A 13,900-nucleotide genomic window follows, 5' to 3' on the forward strand; every position below is an offset into this window, starting at 1 on the left:
AAATGTAGCACTTTCATTTCATCCTTGGTGGCTGGCCCAGAGCGATGAGTACATTTCTGATGGAATGTTGTGTTTATTTCAATTGCTGTACATTTGCACTCAGAATTAAAACGAAGCCACGGATAAACTCATCGAGACTTGGGATCTTGTAAATACTGCCCACGTTCCCGGTTACTCTCACCACATTTTTGCTAGGTTTGCCTTGGGCTTTTCTCTTGTCTCGACAAATGAACTCCCTGTCCTCGGAGGAGTTCTGTTTACAGTTATTGGTAGGCAATAGCCACAAGCTAATCATTGGACTCTTACACTTTATTAAGATAATTTATAAGGAGTTGGGAGAGAGATGGTCATTTGGGAAGGGAAACCATGCCAAGGAGGCCAAACAATGTTCATTCTGCACAGGGTTGAACCCCGAACAGGATGCATTTAGCTTATTTAAAATGGAGACTTTTCGATTTCTTCGTTTTGTCTCTTCTTTCAGGGTGAAAAGTAATGTGATGTAATTGATTCATGTAAATATTTATTTTTGTATAAAGGTTTTAATAAACAAGAGCTACAATACAAAAAAAGGATATACTTGGAGCATGTTCTAGAGGTGACGGACATAGAAGTGAGACAAAGGGGGATCCCAGCATTCCATTTGAGTACTTTCTTGTGTGCAGTAAGTGCTAAATGAACGGGCCTGTGCTATGCATTCTGGAGTTCTTTGAGCAAGATGTCAGGTTAGGAAATGACTAAAGAATCCTGGCTTCATTTGATTTGATTGCATGCCACACACTGTTTACTTCTGACCATCTCAAATTCATTTCACCCGGCAATTTCACGTTTTTCTTTTGTCATCACTGGTGTTTGTGGTGCCTGCGGCAGTTCCCCATCATTATGATGATGGTTCTCGTGGCCCTTTATTCCCTGTGGTACCCCACACCACACAGTGGTTGGGGTATCTCAACTGAAGCACATCTACAGAATCTGGTCAGTTCTGCTAACTTTGGAATTGACCTGACCTCCTTTCGGTTAATGTTGACGAGGGATTTATTTCTTAAGTTTGAGGGTTTTTTTCTATCAAGGAGCAAGCACACTGGCGGTAGGGAAAGCATATTTTGCACGACTTTAAACCACCCTCAAGCGGTGGCAGAAAAAGGGGCGTGTGTCCCTGTGGACATGTTTTACCTCACAGCTTAATACTACTACACCCTCATTTTGTTACATTTGGTCACTATTCTGTTTGTTTTCAAGTACTTAATCTTGTGAGTATATTGTCATGAAGCCAATTTGTTCGAATCAGTGATGTTTTACCAATCCCTTTTCTTCTCTCTTCCAGCTGCGTTTACCATGATTGGCACATCTACACATCTGTCTGACCTGTGCTCTCAGTTTGCCATCCCGTCCTTCTGTCATTTTGTGTTCCCACTGTGCGATGAGCGCACCCGTATCCCGAAGCCCCGGGAGCTCTGCCGGGACGAGTGCGAAGTGCTTGAGAACGACCTCTGTAGGCAGGAGTATAACATTGCCAGGTCCAACCCTCTCATCTTGATGCAGCTCCAACTACCAAACTGTGAGGAGCTGCCCCTCCCTGAAAGCCCAGACGCGGCCCACTGCATGCGGATCGGCATTCCAGTGGAGAGACTCACCCGATGTAAGCATTGATGGCAATAATGAATTGTTTCTATGTGCCTGATGGTTGGTAATATTTTCAGACCATTCATGTGAACGTTGCTCACCTTTTTTGGCTGATGTCAAGAACTGGAAAATCACTCTGGCCTGCTGCATCTGACTGGCCCGCTTCCGTCTTAGAAAGATGTGTACACTTGTGATGTATCTTGTGTATGAGTAAGCCATGTTCCTCCTAACCCTGATTTCAGTCATAGATTTGTTTAGTTATGCTATATATTGCTTGTATACTGCTTACATACCATATAAACTGCCACCATTGCCTCAACCAACAGACTGATGGACATGGAATGTGGCCATGCATGAGAGAGATTGGTGAAATAGCTATGTTTGATGCTCACCGAAAGGCCACATTGCAGTTACTCCAAGTCCAGGTGCAAGTTGCAGCGCAGCCTTGTATGCAGCAATGGGAAGTCTCTGTCAACAGTGCTCCTCATATGGTGGGCATGTTTGATCTGGGCATACTATCAGAGCGGGATATGGAATGGGCGAATTGGATGACAGAAGAACAGTGCCCCTATCCGATGTGGGTGACAGGAGCTGCGTTCAAGGCCTTTAACTGGGTCCGGTCACAAGGAAGGAGCCAGGGTAGAGCTGACAGAACTGAAAATGATGACCCAGATAGTGAGCCCCTGTGACTAATCAAGTGACCGCATCCTGGATGCATTGCATGCTGGCCCCAGGCACTGTGTCATGCAGGATAAGGGGCCTTGCCATACTCTAGTCCTAAAAGGTGACTTCAGTGGTTATGGTGATTGCTACAGTGTTTGGGAAGGTTTTGGAGCTCAGAGTACCTATAAGTACAATAGGCAAAAGCTAGAGACCGCTTTGACATGGGAATACAACATACGTTTCTGAGATGTTCGCTCAGACTGCCGTTATTTGTTGGCGTTCATTGCATGGGGTGCATCGAGCCCCGTCACACAATCCTTACAGCGAATCAATAGAAGTGAAATTATTTGTACCAGGACACCCTGCTGATTCCACAATTTTGGACATAAACTCTCAATAGGCCCCAAGTGTGCCATCAACGTTTTGGCCTAGCTCTTTCAAACTAGTGAAAGAAGCGTTGGGGGGCTACTGAGAGGTCTGCCTGGGTCCATCTACGAGTAGCAATAGAAAGAAGCAGCTCAGCCTTGAGAGGGTCGCAATGATTGCATTTATCCATGCAATTCCAAAGGCTTTCGAAGAGAATGAGGGAAAGCAGACCGCTCTTCTTTCTAGTCATTTAGGCATGCTTTGTGTGAGGTCTTCTCTTATTTCCATAATCGATGCTTCTTCAGTGGCCTTCCCTTCTTATTGCTGTCCTTAGAGCAAGACCGCCATCGGGAAATTGACAACCTTTGTGTATGTTATGTTAGTATGCAATGTCTACTATTTTTATGACCTCTCGGTGCTTTTGGTCCGGCGCACGATGGATTTGCTTGGGCTTGGTTGGGTTGCAAAGTTGGAGTAGAGGGAGGCAAACACGAGACTGTTGCTGCAGTGCATTGATAGGAACAGGCCCTGTGCATAAGTGTTGCATTTCTTAGGGCATAGTGTCCGTTAAGACCTGGCCTGGGCACATCTTTGTTTGGTATGAGTTTGTATGGTGACCTAGTTGTGTTCATGCATACCTGTTTGTGTTTTGAGGTAGTGTTCTTGGGTGTTATTTCAGTATTATGGTTCTGTTGTACGTTTGGGAGGCTGGAATGGTTTGCACAAGACTTTGCAACGCAGTGTCCTCCAACTATCTGTTACGTGATGGAACTGGTAGTGCGTGGATGCTCCCACCACGGGTAGAGCTGGCCGTTGTATCTGTTGTGCGGTTCATGTTTTTGTGGGTGTGGCTTTTACCAGATCAGTTGTATTAGCGGTTCCACAGATCTTTCCCTGCAGTGTTGGTTCGGCATGCCCCCTGTGATCCGTTCCTTATCTGGTCGAGTACATTGTCTGCTCCGCTCTAGTGGCTTTAAATTCATCCTGATATGGGTGGTTGGATTTGGTGAAGATCTTGGTTTTTAGCGGTTTTTGGAAGGTGAGGTGGTCCTGCAGAGGGCAGATTGCATCGAGTTCCAAAGTTTGGTGGTCATGATTCCAGAAAATTAGCTTCTGTATGCTTCCATTTGTAGGGAGGCACTGCCAGAAGCCGAGTGTAACCAGAGTTTAGTGTCCTTGTCAGATTTTAGGTCCAGAATTTGTTTTGGATGCATTCTAGTCTGCCTTTGTGCTTTGCCCATTGGGTGATGCAGAGGGCTTTCAACGGTATTCTTTGCTGTATGTGGAGCCAGTGCAGGGTTCATAATACAGGTGGTAAAATCAATTATATGGGGTGTGCATATTAAATGAACACCACAAAATAAACTGGTTTTATATGGTTGAAATGCAATGCACTGTGGATACATTCCTCTAGGTTTTTAAGCCGTTGGAGGAAACACCTAATGCTTAAAGAAACTGAGCAAAGATTCTCTGTGCTTTTACAAAACTCTTATACCTTGATGTCATTGTATTTGTAAAGAGGGAAGGACACACTAGCCGATGTACTTCATGTTTGGCTATGCCTTGGGGGGGCCTGTTTTGTGCAAGCAGAGCTGTAGACAAATATTTCATTCACGAAGAAAGTAAACAGGAAGCCATGTTTTGTACCCACCATGTCGCTGTCATCAAAGATTAACCAAGTGGGGTTCGCTCTTGTGACCACTAATGGCATGCAATATGTGGGAAAAATGTTTTTTTTGTGCAATTGTAAAACGTCCGTTAATGACTTTCTTGTGTTTCCACCCCTGTCTTTGTTACTTTGCGGACTTATGCAGATCAACAGTGTTACAACGACTCCGGGACCGAGTATAGAGGCACGGTCAGCGTGACGCGGTCCGGCCACCAGTGCCAGCCGTGGAATAGCCAGTTTCCACACAGCCACCATTTGGCGAGCATGACCTACCCCGAGATCGGCGGGGGGCACGCATACTGCCGCAACCCCGGCAACCAACATGAAGGGCCCTGGTGCTTCACTCAGAATAAAAACGTGCGCATGGAATTGTGTGACGTGCCTCCTTGCCGTAAGTGCTCATTGATTTTTCTTGAATGCTTATATGAACTGTTACTGGTCATTGTCTACACGTTTTGGGGTCGTCTTCTCCTCGCATCTTTTGCAATGTTTCCCTTCCGCCTTCAGCGCAAGGCTTCCTTCAAAATGGCCGAGCTTTGGAAGTGGTGACAAATAAGAGAAGGGCTATTTTCAAACTGAAAACAATTAACTAAATGAACAGTATTGGGCACGCCAGCTCCATGACACCCGCTCATTCCCGTGGGGGGGGGGGGGGGGGGGGGCTGGGCTAGGAAGCTTTAATGAAGGTTCTTATTGCTGGGTCAGTACTGTGAGTTTTTGGTGTCAGTACTGCTGTCAGCATGCAGGTGCTCGCATGAAAGAAAGGCAAGCCTACCTTTGCGATTGGCTGTACCTGTATCCCGGTGGGCTGTTGCTACAAAGGGGGCATCGGTTAGAGTAATAGCCAAGCCATCTGTGCTGTGTGTGTTTAGGTTATTCTACTGGGTTTGTTGTAGAAAATATAGCACTGAAAAAGAAAAGAAATATTAAATTTGGAATCTTGGTGTAGCTGCAGGATAATTGCACCGTGAAATGCAAGATGGAAGTAAATTGCTACCTGCAGAAGATGACGGGCTGTGAAGATACCTGTCAAAATATTGTGTCTCCACGTTTAAGATCTGGCTTTCAAGCTGGATCGAATAACGCATTATTGGACATTCGCAGGACTTGCTAGAATTCCTCCTACACATGTCTGGTTTTGTGGGCATTTCATTTGAGCATGTTCCCTCATACCTTGACTCCCTGCAAGTCTGTGTCGCCAGATGCATTAATTGTTGCAAACTGTGCTGTCATGCTGCAAGCACTGTGCAGCCAGGCGAATTTTGCCCAAAGAAATCGATGTAAGGGTCTTGCTTGAACAAGATCTTCAAGGATAGAGGCAGAGAGTGGCGCATCTTTTCCCGAAAGCCTTTGCGCATAGGGTGTGGATACACCCTATGTGCATTGTTGTCTGGTGGAGTATATTTGTTTGGCAGTGGGTCACTGGCTTAAGGCTCATAAAAAGGTACTCAGGGTGAAATGCTTCGATTCACCCAAATAAATACTCCCTGCTTCTGCTACCACATCTTATACATTTCATGTTGGATTGAATATTGTTTTTTATAGAATATACTTTTAAGTGCCTTATATGTCAAGATGTATGAAGAGCAATTTTCTTTTAGTTTATTAAATGGAATTAGCAAGCTTTAGTACCTTGACAGTCAGAAGTCTGTAATATGATGTTTAATGATCCACCCGGCTACTCCTTTGAATGTGTTCTATAATTCTTAGGACTGTGAAATGTTTTCAGGGCTTTAAACTATTTGACTACTTTGTATACATTGTATATGTTTTTTTGTTTTTTTGTTGTTGAAGAATGGGATTACCGTGGGGATGGTGAGATTCTGAAATGTCCTGAATGTATTTTGTTTTACTAGTCAGTAAATCAATTAATGCTACAAAGTCACTCTTTAACAGTTTTTGAAAACACATTACAAGCAGAGCCACCCACAAAGTGCTCTCCACCCTCTACCCAGTGTGCTAACGTTAATGTCTATTTTTACCACTGCCATTCATAAGACAACGTGCAAACTCTGATGACAAATACATCGGTTAGCTTATATTTATGAATTCAAAATGCATGCCAATGCTCTCTCGATAACTCACTTCTTATTTTCCTTTTCCAGAAGGTCCACGTGACAACTCCAAAATGGAAATCCTCTACATCCTGGTGACCAGCATTTCAATTCCCTTGGTCATTACCTGCCTCTTCTTCCTGGTGTGCATGTGCAGGAACAAGCAAAAGGCATCCGCGGCTACACCCCAGCGCCGCCAGCTGATGGCGTCTCCCAGCCAGGACATGGAAATGCCTCTTATGAACCAGCACAAGCAGCCGGTATGTTGACCTTTGTCTTTGTGCTGTCATCCGGTGGGAAAAGACGAACTGATATGTATTTTACTTAGGACCGTGCTCCTGAGCTTAGCAAAGCACTTGTGGCCATCTGTCTTTGTCCGATTGTAATCTTTAGCCATCTTGCACAACAATCACTGGCTAAGGTGTGTTAGGGGCTGACTGGTGCTTTTTGGAGGATTTGAGTTTTGAACTTGGATTTCCAATCCTTTTTTTGGCATTTAAAGTGTCTTTAGGAGGGATGTTTTGTGTCTCCAATCCATTTTTTTGGCCTTGTTGGTGGGTTTTAGAGGGGGTTATCTGTGCTTTCCTTTCCACCTTCATCCAGTCCCTGACCCTCCTCCCCACTCCCCATGACCGCCCATTTGGTTCTCATTGGTCCGTCTCACGTCACATGACCGGAACAGCTGCATTACAGAGGCCCTCGCAGTGCAGCCATGCCTGGGCATCTGGTGAAGGGCCCAAGGCAAAGGGCAGCTCCCCTTTGGGTTGCTCCCATCCCTGTTTGCCCGTGGTCATCTGACAGATCACCCTACAACTACAACTCTGGTAAGGTGGTATAGGCAGGGAGCACAGCCATTACTGTGCTCCAGTAAAACCCAGCCACTTCTATTGTCCATTACTCTGTGGGTCCTCTAGATAGCCACTGTTATACCCTTTTGTGCTCCATAGGTAGCCATTGTTGCACTCAGTTGATTCCTTGGCATGCAGTGTTTTGCTCATGTGTGCATTTTGGGAGTGGGTGGTGTGCTGCATGTAGATGAATTTAGGGGGTAGGAAATGTGTTGCACTTAGTTGAATTCTGGGAATAAATAATGTGTTGCACTTGTGAAGATTAGTCATGTGTCTCATTTAGAAAGAACTGTGAAGATTAGCCTTGCGTCACAACTAAAAAGAACTGTGAAGATTAGTCCTGTATCGCACTCAAGAATTGTGAAGGTTAGCTATGCGTCACGTTAGCTGTCTAATCTTGCTGCACTGAAAATACACTTTGTGTCTATTAATCCTAGCTGCACACAGAGGAAGAAAATCTTGTGGGAACAGCTAATGTGTTGCACTTGAAGGAATTTGTGGGAGTGGCTAGTGTGCAGAGCTTCAAGGAGTGGTGGGGGTGGCCAGTGTATTGCACTTCAGAGATTTGGACGGTACCATTGTGTTGCAGCTGGAGGAGCTCTGAGGACATACTTGGAAGAACTTTGAGAGTAGCCAATCTACTAACCACCCTGCTCCTTCTCCCAAAATATCTCCCAAATAAAATACACACCCTATGGGCTACCCAAACTATGCACAGACATATACACCCAACATAGCTAACATTTGGATTCAACAAACGATCCCAGACACCGGACATTTCCCCTATGGCTACAACAAGCCCAGTGTGCATGATCAAACTACCAGCCAAACTACACATGAAATACACCCCCACCCCCAGCATAACAAACTCTAGCTAGCATACAACAAACAACCCAGACACTGGGCCTTACCTTTATGGATACAACAAGCCAGTGCATGCAATTAACGCACCAGCAAGCCAACACGCACAGATGGTAGCTTTCCCTGTTTCTCGACCTTGCCTATCACTCCTCCCTCCCTAACCCACCCGCCTTTTATCTTGCAGAGCCATTTCAGTGCTAGGAGACCATACCAATGTTAACGGTGTGCAGGATAAAACAATATAACATAGGCTAAACATTCTGTTACATGCAGGTTACATAAGCAAGTGTTGGCTGCCTACACCAGAATACGTACTTCTAATGGTGGTGGTGGTGGCAGGACAAACAGTTGAGTAGGGTGAACAAGGAGATAAGGGGGATTGATGATGCATTTTTGGAGGTGGAGAGGGGCAAAGGAACGCAGGTGAAGAATAAGCTTTTCCAGGCATTCCCGAAAGGTTTCAATCCTGGGATTAATTCTTGTTTGTGGGGGGAGATTGTTCCAAAGGGTAGGGTCTTAGCAGCCTTATTTTCTGGTCTTCTTGCATGCTTTTGGGGCCTCTGTTTTTGCATGTTTGCTGTGGGTGATATGAAAACTTTGAAAGAGAGGGCAACTTCATGGTTTGAACAGCTTTAGTGTGGCATCAAAATTGACACCCTTTTTTGCTGACCAGACATCACAATCATTTCACCATGGGAGACTATATAAAGGTGGGCTGGGTTAGAATCAAGGGTTACATGGAAAAACGCGTTGTCCTTGACAACGTAGTTGGAGACAATGGCCCTCATTCCAAATTTGGTGGTATCCCGCCAGTAATACCAGCAGGATACCACCAAACGAAATTACCATTTGTGCCACTTGGTCTGCCGGAATTACCAGCAGATTCCAAGTGGAGGAAACGTGGTTAAATCCCCATTCCATGTAGTCCCTCCCATCGGACTCCATGGGGGATTTTTCTGGTATTACGAGCAATTTTATTACCATGCCGGTAATACCAGCAGTTTTTTGCCAGTAGGGGTTGGATTCCAGCAAAGTTGTAGTTGACCGGTCTGGTAAAAGTGCTGGTAAACATTATTACCAGCACTTTTACTGTGTACCGACCAACTCATAATGACTTTAACTGTGGAGTGTATAACGATGTGTAGTCAAGGGCACTGCTCGAGGAAAGAAAACAAAAAACATTACTAACCTGTGGTCAGACATTCACATATATCGGGTGCAGTGATTTGCAAACAATGCAAGAGATGCTGGTCTGAACTCGCCAGATAGTCAGGAACTATCTAACGAACTCCAATTTTTAAAAAGAGCTCAACAGATCTGTAACTCCTTCACCAAAATTCACATTAGTTTGATCATTATTCGGTTCTATGTCATAATCCCGACTGTTGAATGCTACACCGAAAAAAGGGCACATTTTAGGCCGATTTTTATGCAACCTTCAAAGAGTGGTATTATGACAATTTCGGGGAGTTTCATCCCCCAAAGCCCCACTGCAGCTACTCCTCCATCTTTTATAATTTGGGTTTTCACCCCCCAAACTCCCCTTCATTCCACTGCCTCCTTCCTCGCTACAAGCATTGCACCTAGCCCTCCCCCACAATCTAACCTGCCAGACACACACACACACACACACACACTCTCGCTCTCTCTCTCTCCTTCTCTCTCTCTCTCTCTCTCTCCCTCCCCCCCCTTGCTCACTCTCTCCCACCCCTCCTCTCTGTCTCTCTCTCCCCCACTCCCCACTCTCTCTGTCCCCTCTTTCTCTCTCCCCCCTCTTTCTCTCCCTCTCTCTCTCTCCCCCCTCTCCCTCGCAATGTCCACGCCTTCCCTCTTCTAGCCCGTCCACACCGGTCAGCCCTTGCATGCACACGTAGGCGGTGAGGAGTTTGGCTTGGCAGGCTGTTGGTCTTTAGTGAATTGGTATTCAGTCTTGTTTGCCCTCGATCAATAGATAGCAGCCAAAGGACCTAACACCCAATATTCCTTCCCTTTTAAAGTATTTTCATGAGCATTGAAGAGAACAAACAAAAACCAGATACATATAATCCTAGCAGGCTCCATGTCATGCATGCCAGCAGAGGTGTATTCCTCAGCAATATGGCACTGCTGGATTCATTCTGCAGGACATGGTTGGATTTTATATCCTATTGGGGGCTTGGGGATGTAGATAATGTTTCTCCTGAAGATAGGTCATGTTCGATTCGAAATGCCCTGAGGTTATTGTTAATTGTCCACAATCGTTGTGAGAATACGTTAAAGAAAAGAATATTGATGGAATAAAAAAGTGGGATTTTCGGTCTACGATTTATAGATATAAGAATATTTTTTGTTGAAACTGGAGGTTCTATTTGGGAGTATCTGGCTAGTTACGATGAGCCTCTCTTGAATTGAACAGTGGAGGGGACGTTGCTGCGATATGAAAGGGTTCGTACTTAATAAGAGTTTCGGATCTGGGCGCTTTTTATTTGTTCTTTAAAAGCGAGGCTGTGATTGGTGTGGAAACCCAGAAAACATGTCGCCAGATCTAATTTTTCATCAACGTATCTTTACGCACAATACAGTGGGATATGCAATGCAGCTTAAAATTTCAATTGTTGCTACGAAGGAATTTATTTACAAAAACTGTGCTTTTAATATTCCTCTGTGCCATTTTGCTAACCGAGTTCATTTTCTATTGCAGGCTAAGCTGAAGGAACTCAACTTGTCTGCCGTGCGCTTTATGGAGGAACTGGGGGAAGATCGATTTGGAAAAGTGTACAAGGGACATCTTTTTGGGACAGCCCCAGGAGAACAAACTCAAACCATTGCCATCAAAACATTGAAAGACAAGGCAGAAGTGGCTGTGAGAGAAGAATTCAAACACGAAGCCATGATGAGGTCCCGACTGCAGCATCCAAACCTTGTGTGCTTGCTGGGGGTGGTGACGAAGGAACAGCCCATGAGTATGATTTTTAGTTACTCCTCCCTCAGTGACCTCCATGAGTTTCTAGTCATGAGGTCTCCACACTCTGATGTTGGAAGCACAGATGATGACAAGACAGTAAAGTCCACCCTGGAGCCAGCGGATTTTCTGCACATCGTGACTCAGATAGCAGCGGGAATGGAATTCCTCTCGAGCCACCACGTTGTCCACAAGGATTTAGCCACCAGAAATATTTTGGTGTTTGACAAACTCAATGTGAAAATTTCCGACCTGGGCCTTTTTAGGGAGGTTTACTCGGCAGACTACTACAAACTGGTGGGGAACTCCCTTCTCCCAATCCGATGGATGGCACCAGAGGCAGTCCTGTATGGCCAGTGTTCCACAGATTCTGATATTTGGTCTTATGGCGTTGTGATTTGGGAAGTATACAGTTACGGCCTCCAGCCCTACTGTGGGTATTCCAACCAGGATGTGATTGAGATGATCAGGACCCGTCAGGTTCTTCCCTGTCCAGATGACTGCCCTATGGGGATATCCACGCTGATGCTAGAATGCTGGAATGAATTTCCTGCCAGGAGGCCAAGATTCAAAGATATCCACACTAGACTTCGAACATGGGAAAACATCTCAAACTACAACAGTTCCGCGCAAACATCTGGGGCCAGCAATACCACCCAGACAAGTTCACTCAGCACAAGCCCAGTCAGCAATGTCAGCAATGCTAGGTATGTGGGACCAAAACAGAAAACACAGCCTTTTCCACAGGCACAGTTCATTCAAATGAAAGGACAAATCCGGCCTATGGTCCAAGCTCCTCAGCTCTACATTCCCGTTAATGGTTATCAGCCCATGGCCGCCTACGGTGCTTATTTGCAAAATTTCTACCCCGTCCAAATCCCTATGCAAATGGCTCCTCAGCAAATGCAGCAACAAATGATTCAGAAACCAGGGTCCCACCACAGTGGGAGTGGCTCCACCAGCACTGGGTATGTAACAACAGCCCCCTCAAGCACGTCGGTGCCTGACCGGGCTGCTCAGCTCACAGAGGGTGCAGATGGGACACACACCGCGGCTGAAGTGATATCCCAGAATCCTGTGCAGGAAGAAGAGGACTCTGTCCCCGAAACAGAATTACTTGGTAATGACACAACGCAGTTGGATGAAGTAGATATTCAATTAGAAGCTTGAATTGAAACATTTTCACAAAGACTTAAGGGAAACACAGTGTTTGAGTTTGCTTAAAGTTTGAGAAGTAATCCCATGTGGGGTTTATGCTCACGATATTATACCAAGAATTATGAGCCACTTTGACCTACCAGAAACAGATAAGAGCCGCATCAGAGTACACCATTTTTATTGGTGGCTGTCACTGCGTACATTTTGGTACAGAATTCTTTTTTTACGGAACACTATTTGTAAGGTAGGCTGCTTTGACATAATGACTTTTGTTGTGCAGCATATTGCTGCATAGCTTTGCACATCATGTGTGTTGTCGATGATTGTATTTTGTGCTTCATCTTGCTGTCGGTGCAGGAAAAAAAGGAAACCTCATTCTTATGAATGCTTCTCTACGGATTGACAGCTTGGTACTCTGCACCTGTCGCATTGTTATTGAAGAAGACTGTTCCGGAATGTTACCTACACAAGAGCGAGGCTGTTCTTTTGGACTGACGTGTTTGCAAAACAGGAACCGAGGCACCTTAGGTGTGGCGCATTCCCTTTTCTATGTACACTTTTTACTTCGTTTGTGGAGAATTAGAACCAAATTGTTACTGTCTTTTTAACATTACCAAGTGAAATTAATATTTGAGCATAAAAACCCAACATGAAGAGAAATTTATTTTGTGCACTAATTTACCAAACTTGTAAGGAAAAAAAAACATTTTAAAGCAGAATCCATGTCGCGGGTTAGATTTAGCCAGGAACACTGTGTGAGATTTGCCTGTCTTTTCAATTTTTACTGCCAAAAATATGTTTTAAAAAAGGGAAATGAAACAGTATACTACAAGATACTGTTTTGGTGCTTCTTCGGTACAAACTGTGTAAAGACTCTTACATGTAATTTATATTTGCTTTTACATTTTATATGCTTTTTAAATTGAAGTATTTTGAACTTTGGAAAGAATAAGTTTATAATTTAACTGTTTACATTTTCCACTTTTGATGCAGTTTCTTGTGTTTCGGTCTTTTATTATGTCCTGTAATATACAAGTCGGTCCATTTCATTTCTTTCCATGAAACCGTTTCTTTAAACACATACATGTACACACAAATACACAGTGTTGTATTATAGCTGGGGCACAGTGTTGTCATATTTTGTAAATTGAGTATCCAATAAAGTGATACGTAAAAGTTGATGAAATAATTTTTCTTCATGAATCCCAGAAGGTTCTCCTTGTATTTCTTTTGTGTTTGATCATACATCGGGCAGCAATCACAGCTTACCTGGATCTTCCGGGTTCTTCACTTGAAAAAGCTTGTTTTCTGATGCCTGTATTTTTTTGCCGAGGGTAACTGTTACTGGATCCATGCACTCCGGGGTCTGTGGGACGATATGGGCCTGAACAATTTGACCTCTTTGGCAAGTATGCGCTTTTTTGGAGTGATTTGAAAATGCATTTGTGTGATGATAAGAAAAAGCTTTGTTTGAGGTTTATAAAGTGTGGATGCTAGTAAACAGTGCTTAATGAAATGGGATGCATGCTATGTTGTCTCTATTAATGCTTGGTTGTTGCAACTCAAACAGTTATTTTACATATCACTTTAATTTTTTCACAATGATCTAAGATCGTCAGAATTATGTTGCTGAAGACAGTTTTATTGGGCAGACCTCTTGTAAAATGACAGCGACCTCAATAAACACATTTACGGCTAGTTGGGTAGTAAAAACTAACCA

General features: G+C 44.3%; 1 protein-coding gene across 1 annotated transcript in view; it reads left to right on the plus strand.

The window, feature by feature from the left end:
- Positions 1–13,365, plus strand: part of ROR2 (receptor tyrosine kinase like orphan receptor 2) — a 305,482-nt gene extending 292,117 nt beyond the window's left edge. Inside the window, exons 6-9 of the mRNA XM_069625636.1 lie at positions 1,322–1,636; positions 4,464–4,709; positions 6,424–6,632; positions 10,762–13,365. Of these exons, the coding sequence (XP_069481737.1) occupies positions 1,322–1,636; positions 4,464–4,709; positions 6,424–6,632; positions 10,762–12,192 (2,201 nt within the window). The 3' untranslated portion in view covers positions 12,193–13,365. The remainder of the gene's footprint in view (positions 1–1,321; positions 1,637–4,463; positions 4,710–6,423; positions 6,633–10,761) is intronic.
- The last annotated feature ends 535 nt before the right edge of the window (positions 13,366–13,900 follow it).

This window comes from Ambystoma mexicanum, chromosome 6p, assembly GCF_040938575.1.
Source record: "Ambystoma mexicanum isolate Mex_15411 chromosome 6p, UKY_AmexF1_1, whole genome shotgun sequence".
Taxonomy (NCBI): Eukaryota; Metazoa; Chordata; class Amphibia; order Caudata; family Ambystomatidae; genus Ambystoma; species Ambystoma mexicanum.